General features: G+C 38.4%; 6 protein-coding genes across 12 annotated transcripts; 4 read left to right on the top strand and 2 right to left on the bottom strand.

Annotated features, from left to right (window-relative positions):
• Nucleotides 1-242: 242 nt before the first annotated feature.
• Nucleotides 243-1,285, top strand: LOC6644089 (28S ribosomal protein S2, mitochondrial). The gene is made up of 2 exons (XM_002066590.4): nucleotides 243-334; nucleotides 397-1,285. Exons 1-2 carry the CDS (start codon nucleotides 310-312, stop codon nucleotides 1,197-1,199), a joined length of 828 nt encoding a protein of 275 aa, XP_002066626.1. The 5' UTR covers nucleotides 243-309; the 3' UTR covers nucleotides 1,200-1,285.
• Nucleotides 1,286-1,440: 155 nt separating this feature from the next.
• Nucleotides 1,441-3,226, bottom strand: LOC6644090 (trithorax group protein osa). Its single transcript, XM_002066591.3, has one exon. The coding sequence runs from the start codon at nucleotides 3,119-3,121 to the stop codon at nucleotides 1,586-1,588; it is 1,536 nt and encodes a 511-aa protein (XP_002066627.1). The 5' UTR covers nucleotides 3,122-3,226; the 3' UTR covers nucleotides 1,441-1,585.
• Nucleotides 3,227-3,342: 116 nt separating this feature from the next.
• Nucleotides 3,343-10,058, top strand: LOC6644091 (eukaryotic translation initiation factor 4E-binding protein Mextli). Of its 6 annotated transcripts, XM_015178031.3 has the most exons (9): nucleotides 4,819-5,435; nucleotides 5,501-5,846; nucleotides 5,936-6,007; nucleotides 6,218-6,278; nucleotides 6,351-6,676; nucleotides 6,743-6,816; nucleotides 6,901-7,315; nucleotides 7,386-7,504; nucleotides 9,195-10,058. In XM_015178031.3, the coding sequence occupies exons 1-9, from the start codon at nucleotides 5,034-5,036 to the stop codon at nucleotides 9,306-9,308; spliced, it is 1,929 nt and encodes a 642-aa protein (XP_015033517.1). In that variant the 5' UTR covers nucleotides 4,819-5,033; the 3' UTR covers nucleotides 9,309-10,058. The 6 variants fall into 6 exon arrangements, with proteins under 6 accessions (XP_046866571.1, XP_015033517.1, XP_002066628.1 ...); XM_002066592.4 differs by having other exon boundaries at nucleotides 6,351-6,816; XM_047010614.1 differs by lacking the exon at nucleotides 9,195-10,058 and having other exon boundaries at nucleotides 7,386-9,063.
• A 1,340-nt stretch (nucleotides 10,059-11,398) lies between these two features.
• On the top strand, nucleotides 11,399-13,108 carry LOC111518826 (eukaryotic translation initiation factor 4E-binding protein Mextli-like). Its single transcript, XM_023176709.2, has 3 exons — nucleotides 11,399-11,783; nucleotides 11,859-12,198; nucleotides 12,271-13,108. Exons 1-3 carry the CDS (start codon nucleotides 11,484-11,486, stop codon nucleotides 12,408-12,410), a joined length of 780 nt encoding a protein of 259 aa, XP_023032477.2. The 5' UTR covers nucleotides 11,399-11,483; the 3' UTR covers nucleotides 12,411-13,108.
• A 582-nt stretch (nucleotides 13,109-13,690) lies between these two features.
• On the bottom strand, nucleotides 13,691-16,750 carry LOC6644300 (major facilitator superfamily domain-containing protein 1). Of its 2 annotated transcripts, none has more exons than XM_015178019.3 (7): nucleotides 16,681-16,750; nucleotides 15,560-16,079; nucleotides 14,971-15,498; nucleotides 14,430-14,907; nucleotides 14,251-14,369; nucleotides 14,032-14,185; nucleotides 13,691-13,919 (listed from the first exon to the last, which is right to left on the bottom strand). In XM_015178019.3, the coding sequence occupies exons 2-6, from the start codon at nucleotides 15,768-15,770 to the stop codon at nucleotides 14,061-14,063; spliced, it is 1,461 nt and encodes a 486-aa protein (XP_015033505.1). In that variant the 5' UTR covers nucleotides 15,771-16,079; nucleotides 16,681-16,750; the 3' UTR covers nucleotides 13,691-13,919; nucleotides 14,032-14,060. The 2 variants fall into 2 exon arrangements, with proteins under 2 accessions (XP_015033505.1, XP_002066630.1); XM_002066594.4 differs by having other exon boundaries at nucleotides 13,692-13,919; nucleotides 14,086-14,185.
• Nucleotides 16,751-16,887: 137 nt separating this feature from the next.
• Nucleotides 16,888-19,211, top strand: LOC6644301 (etoposide-induced protein 2.4 homolog). The gene is made up of 4 exons (XM_002066595.4): nucleotides 16,888-17,326; nucleotides 17,406-17,710; nucleotides 17,924-18,598; nucleotides 18,655-19,211. The coding sequence occupies exons 1-4, from the start codon at nucleotides 17,312-17,314 to the stop codon at nucleotides 19,142-19,144; spliced, it is 1,485 nt and encodes a 494-aa protein (XP_002066631.1). The 5' UTR covers nucleotides 16,888-17,311; the 3' UTR covers nucleotides 19,145-19,211.
• Nucleotides 19,212-19,408: the final 197 nt, after the last annotated feature.

The following is a 19,408-nucleotide window of genomic DNA, read 5'->3' on the forward strand; positions in this document are numbered from 1 at the left end:
GTTGTCCAACACCAACCACTTTTAACAGCTGATAGCAGCATCAATCTTTCAACTTGAAAGATATGCTTTAAACAAAAAGAAATCAATAATAAAAGTTTCGTAAAATGTTGTCTCGGTAGTGCATTAATCCATTTAAGTTGATCCATATGATTGAATTAATTTAATATTAAACTGTTGACTTTTTGAAAATATTGTAATCAGGCCCACTGTACCATCGCACTGGATATTGATGTTCATTTTGCTTCGATTACCAACACTGTTTATCAACAGCTGTGGTTACAGGTTACGAAAACACGAGCCGCCTGCAAAATGTTGAGAAAATCGTTCATTTCCCGTAAGTTAATAACGAAAACCTAAATAAAAGTGATATTTAATCCATGTTTCTTTCTATTACAGTGCCCCGATTAAGTCAATTGTGTGGAGTGCAGCGACGGTTTCAAACCACACATGCAGCCCGAGTCGAAAGTGAAGCTGAACCTGCAGTCACAGCGGATTCAGAACCAGAAGACATAGCAGTGATTGAGCAAAAGATTCTAAAGCATCCCGATTACTTCAATGTTCACAATCTTTTCACTGTGCGTGACTTGTTTAATGCACGGGTACACTATGGCCACAAGGAGGGTTCTCTCGATGACCGAATGCGTCCGTATTTGTATGGCAATCGGTTGGGACATCTAATATTTGATTTAGACAAGACAGCTGCACACCTTCGCGATGCCCTTAACTTTGTGGCTCACATAGCTTTCCGGGACGGTATCATATTGTTCTTTAATCGCAACGCGCTCAACTCGCATTTGGTAGAGCAAAAGGCTTTGGAGGCTGGCGAATTCTCGCACACACGCTTCTGGCGAGGCGGCATCTTCACCAACGCCAATGTGCAGTTCGATGCAGTTACACGGTTGCCAGATCTCTGCATTTTCCTAAATACACAAAACAATGTCCTGAGCCAGCATACAGCTGTTAGGGATGCCGCCAAAATGGCCATTCCGACTGTGGGTATTGTGGATAGCAATTGTAATCCCAATTTGATCACCTATCCAGTGCCTGGAAATGACGATTCGCCCGCAGCAGTAGAACTATATTGCAACCTATTCAAAGAAGCCATCTTGCGGGGAAAACGGAAGCGTCGTGAATTATTGGGCCTCCCGCCTTTGGAGGAGAAGTTGCTGGCCACTCGTCGTCAGCGCAAAACCAAATAGATTTTAGCTTGAAATATATTGGATACTTTTGTTAAATGTTAACATATTGAAAAATACAATTATCAAACAGTTTTAGTAACGAAAAAGTTTTAAATTTGATTTCTTATTCTCTCGAAAACTCAAGGTCTCAGTATTTCGATCCTATAGAAATAATCTGTTCCAATTATTTCTTTCTACTACATGATCACCAAAAGTATCCCATGAAAGACAAGTATTTGCATTTTTATATATTGTTATAATTTAGTGCGGCAGATACTCGTGCCCTATTTTTATTTATTTACCGTGATCATTAGTTATGTAATTAATTAATTAATTAAATTATAAGAAAATATTAAAAACTAAGTGTAACTTTCGCTCCAGGCAACCGAATTTGTCTGAGAACTATCCTAGGGCGGCAGTAATGTATCGCCTTTGACAAAATTGGAACTGTAGTTGCTATAGAATGATGAGGCTAAGCCGCCGGAAGCACGACTAGTGCCAGCACCAGCATCCATGGCCGCTCCATCTGCACCCACACTTGTTGATCCCGCGCCAGCCTCCAGTCCAAAGTAATTTGAGCTCTGATTATATTGGCCAATAGGTGGCGTAACCAATGGAGAATCCAAAATATTGCCGCTACCAATTGAACCCTTAATAGCACGACCAGTGCCGAAAAATTGCTTCTTCGCTGGCGCAGCACGCTGAAATCCATGCGAACCCTGTTTTTGCTGATCCCAAAAAGACGACGAATTGGCTGGTCGTCGTACATAGACTTGTCCCTGTTGTCCAACGGCGTCACTGTTCTCACTTCCCGATCCCTGTTGAACCCAACGCTCTGCATGCTTAATTGTCAACATGGCCCTGTGGGCTCCAATGTATTCTTCAGCTTTTTGAAGACGTTCCAATTGCTGCTCATCCAGCTGATCTCGTGGAATTTTGCTTAGCCGCTGCACCGTCCGCTTCCAATTATGGAACTCCCGATTCTTAAATGGTTTCATTGCCTGGCGATATTCCTTCCACTGACGTTGACGTTCCTCTTTGGTGCCAGGAGGAGCCTCCTCTAATGGCAAAGGGGCTTCTGGCTTTTGGACCCACTGACCATTGACTTGTACGAAAGTTCCACCAGCTTTTTTCTTTTTCTGTGCTGGTTGACCACCATTAGAGGAGCTGACTGATGAATTATCGCCCCCGCCACCTGAACAGGATGATGACTGAGGAGGTGGTGGCGGTGGTGGAGGTGGCATAAGCTTAGCATCGTTATTGATCTTCTTGGTGTTATTTTTATTTTTTGGTTTATACTTATCATTGGGACTTCTCTGCTTATCCTTGTCCTTGGGTACTAGATTCCAGAGACTTGGACATTTCGGCATTGGAGGCTGTATGGGAGGCGGACGATGTTGTGGCGACATCATATCCTCCCAAAACGGTGGTGGCTGTAATGGTCGATGATTCTGATTGCGTTGCCTTCGCCCGGAATTAGGACCAGGTCCATGTCCATGTCCATGTCCAGGGCCTGGGCCCATGCCCATGCCCATGTTCATTGGCGGCATCATGGGAGGGCCGCATTGTGGTCCAAAATTTCCACCAAATCCGCCTCCTATGTTCATAGATAGCAATTGAATTGGCATTGGTGGAGGTCTACATAAGGGTTGATGAAATGTATTCCTATCCTGATGATGATTCCTCGAATTCCCACTACCTCCCGAGTTTCCACCAGAATTGTTTCTGTCATTTCTCTGCTGATTTTTCCGTCCACCGCCTCTGCCTTCTCCCTTTGAAGTCCCCTGCTGACCCTTTTCCGAGGTATCCGGGTTTAAGGCTTCCTTGCATTTCTTCCAATCTGCAAATGACATCTTCAAAGTGCCACTCGGAGTCGGCTTCACGGCTTCTTTTTCTTCATCTCCTCCTCCATTTTCAGCTTTTGCAGGCGAATTTTCCGACATTTAGCCCCGGTTTATATTTTTCGACAAAATTTTGTATATTTTATTTTTTTCCACTAATTTAACAGTCCGAGCATAAACGAATCATTCGCGAGCAATTTTAACAGTGATAAGTTATCGACGTGTTGGTTTATCTATCAATAACTGTCAGTGTTTTGCTCCGATAACTAATACCTTATGGGACTTCAATCGATAATAGTCTATCGTCAGCACAGAAGAAATCAAAAATTTCACAACACTGAGGAATTCATTTCTCAGTTTTGCCTTTTCTTTTTTATTGGTAAGCTTTTTGAACAAATAAACGGATTTTATCATTTATTTGCAAATCTCAAGTGCATTAGATCTGCATAAACACTTAACGAATTATTCTTACTAGTGTGTCGAATCAGTATTCAGTGAAGCAACGATCTGTAAATGTAAAAAAAAATCAACGCGTAGTTTGCGACAATCTAAAATATTACTTAAGTTTTGCCACACAAATCAATTAGAATTCTGTGATAGATGCAGCGAAGAAGCGCGAACTCTTAAGAATATCAAGAAACAGTTTTAACGGCCATATAAATAAATAACAGTAACTATGAATGGGCGAAGCTATACGCCCAAATCCCAAAGTTAAAGATTGAGTGAGAGAGAGAGAAAGAGAGATGGTGAAAAGGAGGCAGAGACGTTGACACTGGCAGCGCTGCGTGCAGCGACAGGCGACAGCAGCAGAACTTTAATATTTGTTGTTGCTATTCTCGACATATGATTCAAATTCAATAAGTGGCCAAGAAGATATAAATTGTTGTATCTGCTGCTGGTTACCTCAGCCGCTGCCGCCTTTGCTTCCACTGTTGTAATAATTGTGTAAATTCTACATATATAAAGGAAAAATCAAAATGATCTGGAGAAGTCAACAACAATAAGAGAAAAAGAAGCTCAAGAAGCTCAACTATTTGCCACGCACGACTTTTATTAATTGTTTAGTGCCTCCATTTATGCAAAACGATTTGAGCAATTATTGCTTATTATGATTCATACAAATACAGACAACAAATTTATGTACACATTCATACATACACTATCTATGAGGCACTAACTTATACATAGTATCGTTGAGTTTAAAAATCACTAAACTAATAGATAAATCTTATTTTATCAGACCCAACAGTCGCTGCTCTCCGCGCTTCTTATCGCAAGTTGTTGAACATCATTAAGGCCAACAAAAAAAGCATTTCGAAACCCTAGGCCAAGTCAAAAGTTGAGTCGCAATTTGATGGAACAACCAGAAAGTAACGAGATTGCTAAGCAACAACAACAATAAGAACAAAGACAACCAAATGCAAACACAAACTAGGCCATTTGACATAGGGTTTCCCGACCAAATCCAATACTGACTAGGCCAACAAACTGTTTCAATTTGGTTGAAAAAGATGCATTGCCGCAATCAGCTTCTAAGTGCAAAAGTTAATCACATTTCAGAGCAGATTTCAGTGATTGTTTGATTTATTAGTCCATATTATATTCTTAATCAACATCCGCTTGTATGAAGGCATATTCCATTTGTCTGTTTATCAATCATCGCCAAATTTAGAAACAATTGGTATTAAGATAGAGAAGTTATGACTATAAACGTTTTCGATCAATTATTATCCAAAATAATCTAAAATTGGTGATTCAAAGAAACTAATATTTTATTTATCTATCTTTTGTATTTTCAGGGGGAGGTGCAGAAAAAACGCTTCTACGATTTATTTCCGCAAACGTATTTTACTTTCCAACAAATTTCTTAACGAACGAACAAAGAACTTTCGATATCATCATAATCAGCAGACATCATCCATCGAACCAAATCAAAAGCATACAGACCAGACCACATTATAATAATTCCCAGGAATAACTTCACTCCGACCACATTGTAGCACATCGCTTTACCATGGCACACGCACATCTGGGACGCGTTGTTAAAACCATTGAGACACCGCGTCCGTTAAAGTCTCAGTCAAGATCGTCGTTGAAGAACAGCTACATGGTGATCGAGGAGTTGATTCAGTTGATAGATAATGTCACAGTTGGACTGCAATCGTGCAATACAACCACCGAGTCAATAACATTGCTATTACATAATCTACGTGTTCATGGACCTCAGTTGGAGGCAGTGTCCAAGGATACTTTGGATCGGGCATTCGTTGTGTTTCGCAACGCTTCGCAGGACGAACGTCTGAACATAATGACCCGTCTCAAGTTGCTGGAATTGATTGAATTACGTGCCAAAAGCTGGGAAGATAACGATACAATTGCCTACTACAAAGCCAAGCAGCAGGTCTCAAATGTAGAGGTAAGAATGTGTCTTAAGTTTCCTTCATTGCAGATAGCTTACCTGTAATTTCTTTTGCCCCCCAGATACCCTCTGAAGCATATTCACATGATGCAGGCGGTCAGCAGGGCGGTTTTCTTAGCACCTCCCCCACATTTAATGTCGGCGGCGGTGGCGGAGGAAATAGTGTCCCAGTTGGTGCTTCAAGTGGAGCTGCCGCCGCCGCCGTTGCAGCTGCAGCGGCTGCTTTCAATGCTGCCGCTGTCCAGGCAGCGGCCATTGCTGCCGTTGGCTCACCAAATCAGCAGCATATGTTGCTGCCACCAGGTGAAGTCATACGCAATTCAGGAAAATTTCCCAAGCCAACTAAAATTCCTGGAAAAACCTATTGCAAGGATGAGGTGGTTATACGTAATGCCGATTCGGGCAAAGGTAAAAAGGCTATAAACGCAAAAAAAAAAAAATACTATTGTTATATTCCATGCAAATCTTATAATAAATCAAAATATTTGCATATTCAGTTATGGGCATTAAAGGCCGACGTGTACACATGATTGAGGAACTTAGCGAAACAATAATATCGTTCCAAAGAGGTAAAACCAAAGATGTTGGCTTAAATAATCACGTTCATGCTTTTTTTGCACGCTTAATCTGTTCAAATCGACTAATTGGTTCAATGCATTTTTCGTTCATTTCGATCGCCTTATCATTTTATTGCTTTTTGTATATATAACTTTTTTTTGCTATAAGTTAACTTTCTTGTATAAAATATATTTTAATAATCATCTTATTTGAATGCACAGTGAATCCTGGCGCCAAGGAACGTCTTGTACAAATTACTGGACCTGCTGAAGATAAAATTAAGTAAGTATAGTTAAATAAAATAAGATTTTGTTGTTTAATTTCTAAACCTAAACCTTTCCGCCTTTATTGCAGCTATGCCAAGCAACTGATGGAAGATACCATTCGTCGGAATGCCTCGCCAGTGCGTTTGGAACCAGTCCCTGCTGCTGGCGGCGGTGGCGGCTCTTGCTCATCATTGAACTCATCCAATTCGGATGACGTTGTTCAGCCACGAACACCTGGAGCCGGCTCTGGCAGCAATCTCGCAAATCGTTTAAGCTTCAATTCGGCTCAGAATTTTATGACTGCTTCAGCTGCAGTGCAGCAAATGTCTCAGCATCACCAGCAACAGGTTGCCGCCGTGCAAGCCGCACAAGCGCAAGCTCAGGCCCAAGCCCAAGCCCAGGCAACGGCAGCTGGTAAAGTTTTGCGCCCAAATCAACAGCTTTTAATGCACTCATATTCCACAAACGATGCTTCCGTAGGTGAATACAAATTCACAGTGAATGTGGGTCAGCATCTGATTAAGATAACCGGTGATTGCTGTGAGCTAGTTAGGGTAAGTACTAGAGGACATAAAAACAAACGAGCAATCCTATCCGGAGTTTGTTTTTTATCCAATATTATTTCTTAATTTCTGTAGGTGGCCAAGCTTGTTTTGGATGATTACTTCAGTAGCTCGGAGTTTTTGGCTTCCATTGAGGCTGGAGCTGCCTTTGATGGCACTTCCTTAGTGAGTCCAGTGACAACACCATCCACGCCATTACCCGGATCTGGCCCACCACAATTTATGATGGGCAATCCACTGCCATTGGCCGACAGTGGCATAGGTCTTAACTATTCTGCTTCTTCAATTAACAATAACAATAATGTGGATGGAGACGATGAAGTTTTTACCGAGGGAGGAACAAATAATTCAGTTTCTAGCTCTCAAAACGGTCTGGCTCGTTCGCGCCGCAGCCACTTCTCACGCAAGGAGTCTACACCCGAAATCAAGGCAGCACGTGAAAAACAGGAGCAAGAGGATCGATCTGGTGGTGCTTTTAAGACAAGTGCATGTAAGCTATTTACATTTCAGTGACTTAAAGCGAATCTCATTGATGTTTTCGTTAATTTTTCTCTGTGCAGCACGCATCTCTTATGATATTGAACACTTGATCTATTACTCGAAGAGTCCACATGCTTGGGGATTGCCCGATGATTGGCAGAAAATAATAGAAACTCACCCATCGATTATACGGAATAAGGTAAATCAGCAAACTGAATCAACAACGGCTGGCAATGCTGAAAATAAAGACATCTTCACAACCAACACCCAAGCACCCAATAATAGCTCATCATCAGCTAAAGCAACCACTGCTAGCGATACTACTATAACAACCTCTACCACATTACTATCATCTGCTTCTCCCGTTGTAAATTCTGTAACTAACAAACAATCAGATTTAATCACTGTCACAGTGGATAACACAAATCAAGATCGCAAGATCACCACATATGAGCGCGAAACTCGTGAACGAGATCGTGATCCCATTGAAAATTATGTAACTAACAAGCAATCAAAATATATCACGGTCACAATCGATAATACAAATGATCGCAAGATCATCACCTATGACCGCGAAAATCGTGATCGAGATCGTGATATGCGTCGTAATGCTGGGCATGGCAACAGCATTTTCGGTGGCTATAACTTTGCGATCAAGTCCAATTCGGCAACAGCTTTATCTGATCGCAATTTATATAATAAGCAATTACAAATTATAACAAATGCCATGGAGTCGGCAGCCACAACGGGCCCGATTAAAACTGGCGTTGGCTGCCGTCAAGTGAAAAATGTATTTCAACGATATTGCGAAAATGATGAGTTTTATGATCATGGCAAAGAAATGCAATGCAACCAAGAGTTAAATAACAATCGAACTTGTAATTAAGGTTCTTTTTATAAACGAAATTTGTTCGTTTAATTTGAAAACACGAATGATCTCTTTTTTAGTTCCATTAATTTTACTGAATAAGTTTATGTTCCTTTTTTGCAACTTACCAAATATTAAGAAACTCGTTAATTACTGATATGAAATCAATCAATACAACAGAAGTTTGTAGAATTTATATTCATATATAACAATATATATACTTTTTAGTTTTTGTCGATATTTTTAGAGTATGTCTTAGACACCAACAACACACACACACACACGACATTTACAAATGTAACACCAACAAAATTAATTCAGAATCTGTGTTTTGGCTGTGAAACAGATTTAGTGTTCGCTAGACTTAAACGAAAGAAAAAAGACGACAAAGAAACAAACGATAAGAAACTCATTTACATATAAAACATACATATATTATATATCACTAACAATCGAAAACGCTCATCATCAAAAAAACATACTGACGCAGTTGTTGCGATTTGTAATAACGTCATATTTTTAAAGAATTTCATCTACCTTTTTTATTCTGAAAACTATTCGATGGTTTTCTTACTTTCTAATAATCTATTCGAATGCCTACATGACATTGCTATTAATATTACAAATGGAAATGTGATTAACCAGAAATGTAATTAATGTTTAATATGACTTTAAGACGGGCTAATGTAACAAAACTAATTATAAGCCTTTGTTTTCTCCCATCCCATCCACATAGATACTCGATAAATAATAATAATAAGAAAAAAGTAAAAAACAAAGTCCTAAAAGCATTTTGGTTATCTCACATATCACCAAGCTCATACTACCATTATCCCAATACCAATCTCACTGACCAGCACGCACCTAATAAAAACGGCTAATTGTACACATTTGTAAAAACTTTTCATTGTTAACAATTGTTTTTGGTATAAGGTAAGCCACGACTCACATTTTATAGAGCTCTAGCAATATTTTTCTCAATATGTTACTGACAACGTTTTTATTTGTTTGCTTCCCACAGGATCTGCAGGATGAGAGTCAACGTTTTGATGCCGATAAATATTTGGCCAGCATCAAAAGCGCCACCAAACGAAATATTGTGGCCGCCGACGATGCTGAAAACTTGGATGAATAACCAACAAAGAACAAATCTAAACATAGAACCAAACAATTCATGTAGCTCTTCAATGACCAGTTTGACAATGGTTAAAAGTTTCCAGAGCCAACATAAAACAATTAAATCAACAAACAAAACTATACTAAACTATACCCTTTTCTTACATTTTATAATAGTAAAAAACGACCAAAAAGATTTTATCGGGTTAAAACAATTTTTCATATATGAAATCTTTCGGCATTTCGAGGCATAATGCCAATTTTAAATCACCGAACTCCTCCCGCGCTAGACAAATAATTTCTGATTCAAAGATTGAGCGAGTTTTTGGTTGGCCAATTTCAAAACGTTTGAAAAGTTTGGCGCCAAAGCTAATTTCGGAACAATCTCGTTTAAAAAGGAAAACAAAAACATATACATATATATAAAACACATCGACTAACATTTAGCAATTGTCAACGAAAATCTATTGCAGCTTTTTACGATGCTCTTAGCTTTAGTTCCAACGATATATGAAAAAAAACAAAAAACACAATCATCATTAAATTTGCTCGAAGCGGCCTTTACTTTAAAAAGGCTTCTATGCATTTTTCTATTAACTCAATAGAGGACGACTTTACCAATTTCATTATCACTCTATTCCTCTTTCACTTCTTCTTCTCACACTTAACCAAAAACGAAAGGCAACAACAAATTAAACAAATTCTCACAATGTCAACAAATAATTGTATTAGTTTATATATACATATAAATATGTTTTATAAATCATCATTTTCTGTTTTTGTTATTTTCAAACTTTGTATTAATTTCTTGCTCTAGTCTTTTTTAGCAAAAATTTATAAAAAAAAAAACCCTCTCCCCACATCCCAAAAAGAAAAATCAAAAGAACACATTTAACGAACCAAAATTGATAAAAATTGAATTTCTGTTTATGTTTTAGTTTATTTATTTAATTTATTTTGTAATATATCAAATATGTGAAAATAAAAACGGAATCGAGATTGAAAATCTTATGAGAAATTTATTTGTGAATGGTAAAATAATAAAATCGAAAAAGTTTAAATACAATAAAAGGACTAAACTTGTTATTGACTGAAATATTTCCAACATATGCTGATTATCCAGGCTAAGTCGATTATTTGCATCAGTGTTTAAGAAGATTAAGGAAGGTATTAACACATTGTAAGTTTGAAACTAGAAACCTTGAACTTTCGAAATAGTGATTTTTATTATTTTTTATTAAATATCGCTTTTAAAAGGGGGAAAAGAGCAGCAAAACTGCCAGGGGCGTATTCCTAAATGGAAGACTGTTATGTGGACCCTTTAAAAAAAAAATGTCATTGAAAGAAACCATAATTTAAATACTAAATTATTTAGAATAATTACGAAAAAATAAAAAATTGTTATGCTAAACACAATCCTAAAATCGGAATGTGGTCTCGACGGCAATGGTGGGCAATTTTGCGTCGATTGGTTTTATTAATATCGGTTCAGATTTAAGGAATTTATCTTGTCGCTATTTGAACTCGTCTCGTCGTTCTGATCGAGAATATATATGTATACTTTATATGGTCGGAGATGCATCCTTCTATGCGTTGCACACTTCTGACCAAAATTAATATACTCTTTTTGCAAGGGTATAAAAAACGCACGGACATGGTTAGATTGACTCGATATATTTGTGCTAAACAATTCGATCTGCCTGTCTCAAACATTTTGGCGAATTTACTCTAGGTCTAAATTTTTTTATAATTGAATGTAATTTTTAATCGTTCGTATTTAAAAAGGCGATAACGTCTTGGGGTGTCCACTATGGTCTAAGAACCGTTACTTTGATAAATCTCAAAAAAGAAAAATTTTAGGCCAGAAACTTGCTATAAATTCCACGGTGCCCAGCGAAGCATTTTTGTTAAAACCTACCCAATGCAAAAATATTGTTTGAGGTATTTTTTACCCAATACGATATATTTAAATAAGTATATGAATAAACTACGACAATATATGGGATCATTTAATATAGTACATTTATTTAATTATATTTGAAAATAAAGGAAGAAAAGCTGTCAAACTCATCTCTTTAGATCTGGTAACTCTTTAGAACTCTATCTGGCAGCATTTTTTACTAGGATAACTGTACTTTGGCTTGCTTTGTGTTCATTTTACTTAATTTCTTAAAATAAGATTTCGTTGTCAAATATGCCACCGTTTCCATTTTCTCGTAGCTACTCCAAGCAATTGATGGGAGATACCGTTCTCCAGAATGTCTCATCAGTGCATTTCGAGCCAATCCCTGCTGCTGGCGGCGGTGACGGCTCTTGCTCATCATTGAACTCATCCCATTCGGATGACGTGCTTCAGCCGGGCAGACTTGAAGCCCGCTCTGGCTTAATGCATTCACATTCCGCTCCCGATGCATCCTTAGGTGAAATCAAATTCACAGTGAATGTGGGTCAGCATCTGATTAAGATAACCGGCGATTGCCATATGCTAGTTAGGGTAAGTAGATACTATTGAGAGGTCTAAAATGCCCGGATGTGGAGCTATTTTATGCAATATTTTCGATTTTTGCAGATGGCCAAGCTTGTTTTGGATGAGTACTTTAGCCACTCAGATTCCTTTGCTTCCATTGAGCATGAAGCTGCCTTTGGTGATACATCTTCACTGAGTTCAATGACAATGCCACCCACATCATCTTCTGATGACAGTGACATAGGATTTAAATATAACGCCTTTTCAATCAACAATCTTGTTGAGGAGGACGATGAAGTTTTTACCGAGGAAGAAACAACTGAGACAGTTTCCGATTCTCAGAATGGTCTGGTCCGTTTACGCCGCAGTCATTTCTTACGCAACAAATCTCAGGCTGAGATTCAGCTTTCCAGTGAGAAACAGGAAAAAGAGGATGAAACTGGTAGTGCCTAATAGATAAGTTAGAAAAATTCAACCAATTTATTTTATGAGTTTGTTACATTTTTCATTGCAGCACACATCATTTATGATGCTGAACACTTGATTTACTTCTCGAAATGTCCGCTTGCTTTGAGATTGCCCATTGATTGGTCAAAAATTAAAGAAACCTGTCCATCGATTATACGCCATGAGGAAAATACTTCAATAAATTGACTGGAATCGTCTCCTCTATATATCAATAAGGAAGAGAAGAACACAAACATCATCAAGCAACAATGGTTGTCATCAGAAATAGTAACCACCGCTGACCATTGCCCCTTCTCCTGTTGTAAAATTTTATAACTAACAATTAAAATAGTAATATAGTTTAAAATAAACGATCGTTATTCCATGGCTTTTTCGAGCTGCAGGTGATCGTGATCTATAGAGTAAGCTAATAATTCTTTTGGCTTAGGAATATTAGATATTATATTGATCAATACAACAGAAGTTGTAAAATTTTTATTCATATAACAACATAGTTTGTCTGCTAGTTACACACAATAACAATTCACAACAAATGTAATACCAAACAAATTAATTAAAAATCAGTTTTGGCTGTAAAGCAGATTAAGACTAGCAAAAGAAACTCATTTACATGTAAAGCACATATTATACCACTAACATTCAAAATTAGTCTTCTAAAATATATATAAATTTTTGATAATTCAACTTTTCGAATGCCTAGATAATGTTGCTTTCAAAAATACAACTGGAAGCATGATTAAATGTAAACTATGATTAATATGACTTTAAAACGAGCTTATGTAAAAAAACTAATTATAAGCATTTGTTCTCTTCCATACTCGCCACATTTAAACTCTCTAAGTAATAAGAAATAAAGTTTTAAAACATTTCGTTTATTCCACATATTACTAAATACGTCCTATCATAATCTCAATACGTTTAACCATCCTTTTTTCTTGGTTTTAATTTTTATACACAGGTTTTTAAATGGTGAAATAGACTAAGTTGTTGACCATTGAGACAACGTTTTTATACTAACTCTGCCTTGCATGAACCTTTTCGGGTCCTCTGCCCTGATATCAACCTTATATACCCTGTAATCTGCTCAGAGCCTTCCTTTACTTAAAACATATTTGTTTTTGTCCACGCGATACGTAAAATACCGCACGACTGCACTCCTCGGTCGGTCGGGTGGGAGAGTCAAACTTTTGTTACCGAAGAATATTCGACCAACCGCCGACGATGTTGAAAATTTAAAAGTTGATGTGACTAAAAACAGTATTTAATAAATATTTAATATACATATTCACGATGGCTGTTGGCTATGGCGAGCTGAATAAATTGAAAACCGCCCTCGCAGCATTGATTTCGTTTATTAATTTCTTGATTTTGGCAACTGCACAAGGAATTATTATATAGTACATACAATACAATACAATACGAAATTAGTAACAATATTCCGTTATTTGATATGTATATATTAATATATCTATAAAGAAGTTTACAACTCAAGCCAAAAAAAAAGATAAAAATAGATCAAATAGTGCACGGATTAGCAGAATGTGCTCCAAGTGTAGATAGAATAATGGCGAGACAACATCACAATTGGTTAAATCTTATGTTTGTTAACAATATTAATACGTTTCTTTGTTGCTGTTCATAGTTCAATTGCCCAATAGAGGCCTTCGATCCAAAATGCCACGCCGTTGCGTTGATCTTAAAAGGAATACAAGATTTTATTTGAATAAAAAAAAATATAAATATTCGGTTTTTTTTTTTTAAGAGTAATCAGGCATAAAAAAAGAGAGTAAATTTAGACGATTAATACCTATAACATTTACACACATCAACACAACATCAACTAGACTCAATATTAACGTACATCGATGTATGATATGTGGCTCGTTGGGTTGGCGACATATTCAAATTGCCTTGATGCTTGCGATTATAGGCCCAAATAAAGCAAGTGGCAATGAGGGAAACTGCAAAAGGATTTATAAGTTATAAAAAAGTGAGCAATTGAGAAAAGCCATCTGATTAAACTCACTCAAAAGGAATAACATAAAGAAAAGCTGCAACCAGAAATGACTACCTCCACTGCTATCTACAATAATACCAGCCACTATGGTAACCACCGCCAAACCAAGGTTTTGAACCGATTGACAGCTGAAAACAAAGTTTATAGCTGTAATTAATTGTATATATCATATTGGTCAAGTTACTTACAATCCATATGCTGTACCCAACTGATATTCAGGTACAATCAAAGATACCATAGGCCATAGGCTAGCCGCGAGCATTGAATACGATAGACCCATTATAGTCATGGCAATGTAGGGATCGAAATGAGTAAATGTCAATAGCAAATGGGCCACAAATGTTGAAATTGTTGCGCAAAATACCCATGTAACATTACGTCCGACTTTATCGATGACAAAACCAAACAAAGGCGATGCTATAGCAGAGATCAAATAGACAATAGAATTTACAGTATTGGCCTGATCTGGGGTCATATCGAAATTCGATATGAAAAATGCCTGTCCAAGGGCTACAAAGGGAAATATGGCGACATAGTAAGCCACGCAAACTACGGATACCATCCAAAAGTCCAATTTAAAGGTCACAATATCACTCAATTTGGCTATTTCGCCGCCAGGATTATTATTACGCTTCAAAATCCGTTCGGCACGCTTGTCCATCCAACCTGTAGCGAGTTATGTTAATTTAATTGAACATCACAAAAAACCTAATCAAATTCTTAACTTACCCAGTATCAAGGTGCATAGTAAGGACATGACACAGGTGGAGGAAGCCAGAAATAAGGCTACACCTAGGCCCGTATAACCCTCATAGATCTTCGATACATATCCATATAGAGGTTGCATTATCCAGAAATTGACAGTGCTACCAAAACGAGCCACCGACAATTGCAAGCCAAAGACCATGTTTAATTCCTTGCCTTTGAACCACAATACAGCGTAGCTATTCTGGGCAACAGCCAACGATTCAGCTCCAATGCCAAAAATAAAACGTCCTACAATCATCAACCAAAACTGGCCCAATACTCCGCCCGTAGCAAATATCAATTGGCCCAGAAGTACAATTAGCATATAGATGATGGTTCCCAGCCGAATCCCAAAGACCCGATCGATAAGAAAGCCACCCACAAAGCACAACACAATATTGGGCCAGGAGTAAATCGAATAGATCAAAGTGAATTCTGTGGAATTCAAATCCAGTTCCTTTTGAAATACATCCTGCAAAGCTCCCGGATTGTCATAACAGAAATAGGAACCTAATAAGGAAACACGGAATAAGTTTACAGTTGCCTTGGCGATGAATTAGATGCCGCTTACCGAAGCCAAGTAGGCACATAAACAGCAAGGCGAGAAAACGATGCGGCGTGCTCGAAGGATTACAATCACAGCATCTGCCCAGACTCTTAGGTGCTGCCAATTCCGTGTCCCTGGTACTTCGCCTTCGCACCACAGGTTTGGCCTCATCTTCGCCACTGCTGCTGCCACAGCTTGAGTTATCCACAATTGGCTTACGTTCTTCGTGTGACATTTTAAACAAAGCCGATAATGATTTAAATTAAGGAAAAGCAAAGGAGGAAAATGTTGGGAGTTCTTTTGTTTTTTGGATTGGAATCGGAATGGGTTGACTTGTTGGACTCCTGCTGGCTGGTTGGTCAATTGGACTAGGCTGGTTGTGGGAGTGGGAGTGGGTCTAGCCCGCTCTTTATTGTTGTTGCTTATCACTAGCCCACATCTTTGGTTTTCGTTGTTGTGGTTGTTGGTGGTTGTTGTTGTTATGTATTGATTATTCGCACTTAGGAAGATGATATGCCGCGTGGGCGTCAACTAGAATACACAACTAGAAATGCCATAAAAAATGCATTTTATATTACATGCAATCTTAGAAATTTTCCGCTTTTAGGTGAATTTCTATGTGTGTGTGTGTGTGTGTGTGTGTGTTAAAATCAAACACGTCAGATCTTGTCTTTCTTTGTTGTCCGCTTTGTTGACTAACGGTAAATGGTAATCAATTAAGTAGATGCAGTGTGTTGCGGCCTTAAGCGTTTTGGGGTGGGTGGGTTTAAAATTTCATTTGCGTATATTGTCAAGAACAAATAAAACTGTTTGTGTACATGCACACAATTGTATGTACATATGACATGTACTATGTAAGTACGTTATGTATGTATCTATCTATCTTTCTATCTAACAAATACCCTCGCATTATCATATGGGTAAACTAATGAGTTATAGATTTCATACGTCGCTCAATGCTAATTAATCACTAGCGATCAATGATAAAATCAAGTTCATATCAGGCCCGCGAAAACAGTGACTCGAAATCAATGCTAAAAATCGTTTTTAAGTGCTTCCATTTCAAAAACTTGACTCACACACACACAGTTACACGAACAGAACTAAAATATTCAACAAGTTTAGAAGCAAAACAGACAACTTACGGTATATTCGGGTTAAACAGATGGACACCTAATGTCAACTGTTTTATTTTTTCGCTTTCAAAGATTTTGTTTCAACGTCCCTTAGAATTCGCGCATATGCCAACACTATATTTCTGTAAAATTGTGTGCCAACCGGTTAACGGACATCTGTTAACCGCAAAACTTGAAACTAAGTGTTGTAAAATGCCACCTAAGCATCAGGTGGCAACTGTGTATGTTTCTATTTATTATCAGCGTATTCGCTTATATTTTTACACTAAATCATCTAGCGCAAAGTTCAATATTCGAAATATAGCTATTTAAAATTCTACAGCAGGACTGTAATAAAAAATGGACGTACAGTTGAAGTAAACTGCCCAAAGGACACGACTATTTTATACCTGCTACCTGCCTCTGTCAATTGCTTTGTTTGTGTTGTTTTCATAGTTACTGTTACTGTTGTTGTTGTCAGTGCAGAGAAACAAAAATTTATTCAGAACTAGAAACAGATCTTTTTCTAACATCGCATATGTATGAACACACATACATGTGTGAATATTAAGAGTATATACCCTATATATTTCGTAATGTTTACAACTAGGAAATAGTTTCACTACTAAGAGGAAACAAAGACAAACCCGAAATCTGAAAAATGGCAGCGATAAAGGTAAGAAATTGATTTGAAATTTAAGTATTTGAAATTAATTGCGTTGTATTCTTGATTATATGTATGTATGCACGCATAGAACATCACTTTGGGCATACTGTATGGCCTGTGGGACAGCATACGGGGCATGACTTTGGTTCTACACATAGACAACGAAGTGAATCGCCAGAATGCCGAGCAAGAAACAATGCGACAGCTGCGTCGCATGGATAGGGAACGCTATGAAAAGGCCAAGAGATCGCCATCACCTGTGCCTAGCTCAGCCGCAGCCATGATACGCGAGGAGTATGTAAAGCGGGCAGAAGAGAACTCTGATGAGCGGAGTCTGCAGAAGATATTGACAAAGAAAAAGTCAACGGAGAAAGAAGAGGAACAACCCAAGGGGTATGCAAATTCAATTCCATATTGCAGCCTTATTGAATTCAGTTGTTAATTCATATCTTTAGGATCCTAAAAAGAATCCTTATTACGTCTTGCATTAGTAGACGGTGAAATTATTTTGAAAATGAAATCGAATTCAATAATGTTGAGATTTGCATTTCGATGACTGATTAATTCCTTTCTTCTATTTTCATATTAAAACATCATGACGAGCAGTGAGAAGAAAATAGCTAAGAAATTATTCAAGTGCTGCATGTTAAATGGCGGTTTTACCTGGCTAAGCATTGTCCTGTTCGAATCAGTGCTGTTGCCCACGCTGAAATTCTGTTTAACCATATTCTATGGAGCCCAATCGGAGACTCTGCCCATTGTGTGGAGCTGGTTGGATCCCATATTGTCATTGCTATTTGGAATGATGTGGGTTTTGCCCATATTCATGCTTTCCAAGATTGTGAGTTCATTGTGGTTCGCTGATATAGCGAATGCGGCCTACCGCGTGAGGAAAGGCCGGCCACAATTAATACCGGGCATCAGCAAATTGGTGGCAGATTTTCTATTTAGCATGGTGGTGCAAATGCTGTTCCTGGTGCAGAGCATGCTGGTGAATCTGGTGCCCGTGAAATATGTGGGCTCGTCTCTATGCTTCATTCACTTGTGTCTGCTCTATTCACTGTATTCATTTGAGTACAAGTGGTTCAACATGGGATGGGAACTGCATCGTCGCCTCACCTACATTGAGAAGAATTGGCCGTACTTTTTTGGCTTTGGCATACCATTGACGGTGCTAACGAATCTATCCAATTCGGTAATAGTAAGCAGTTGCATATTCTCCATATTTTTCCCCCTCTTCATACTGAGTGGCAATGAGGCCAAACCGATTGTGGACACAACGTAAGTGTATAGATACACTCAAATCATCATATATTAATTCTGTCTTTCACTTTTAGTGAGATCTCGCTGCGTCTTTTCTCACCAGTGGTTTTCATATCAAATCTCTGCTTTGGCGGCAATCCCTGGAGCAAGGCCAATCGCCTTTCGGCCATGCAGCGACAACAATACGAACTTCAACAGCGACAGCGTTTGCTTCAACGTGACGAGCTTCTGTTGAAACAAAAGAAGCAACAATATATAAACCAACAACGTCTCCATCAAGAGCACATGCGGCGGGAACGGTCGCGGTCGCATACACCACAATCGACAGCCCAGCCAACATATCGTTATGCCCAGGCCCCGGTTTTCGATGCGGCCCGGGCCCGTGATTCATCAGCCTCATCCACCCATAGCTCCACATCGCCCAGCTTGGCTAACTACAGACCCCCATATTTTGGCAGCAATTCGCTGCATCATACACCGCTGGTGCCCACTCCTGTGCCTGGGCAACCAAGAGTCCCGCTCACTCCACGCCAGGAGTCGGGCCCAGATGACTGGAATTTGTGAGATTTATGCAAATACAACTATTTTGTAGGCATATAGACTATATAATATACTATATATAAACACTTGATTTTTGTATGTCGATCGTAAATCGTGAACTGTGTAGCAGTAAGTTAAAATTAATACATATATTTGTATATATATTTATATATACATTAATTCTAGGTCCTATGGCATAGTAACAAAGTTCGCTAGTCTTGGCTTCGGCTTCATGGGTCTCCCCCTCTCTTAATCGGTTTTTGGGGGCGACATTACTAGTAGCTATAC

The sequence above is a fragment of the Drosophila willistoni genome, assembly GCF_018902025.1.
Source record: "Drosophila willistoni isolate 14030-0811.24 chromosome 2R unlocalized genomic scaffold, UCI_dwil_1.1 Seg167, whole genome shotgun sequence".
NCBI lineage: Eukaryota > Metazoa > Arthropoda > Insecta > Diptera > Drosophilidae > Drosophila > Drosophila willistoni.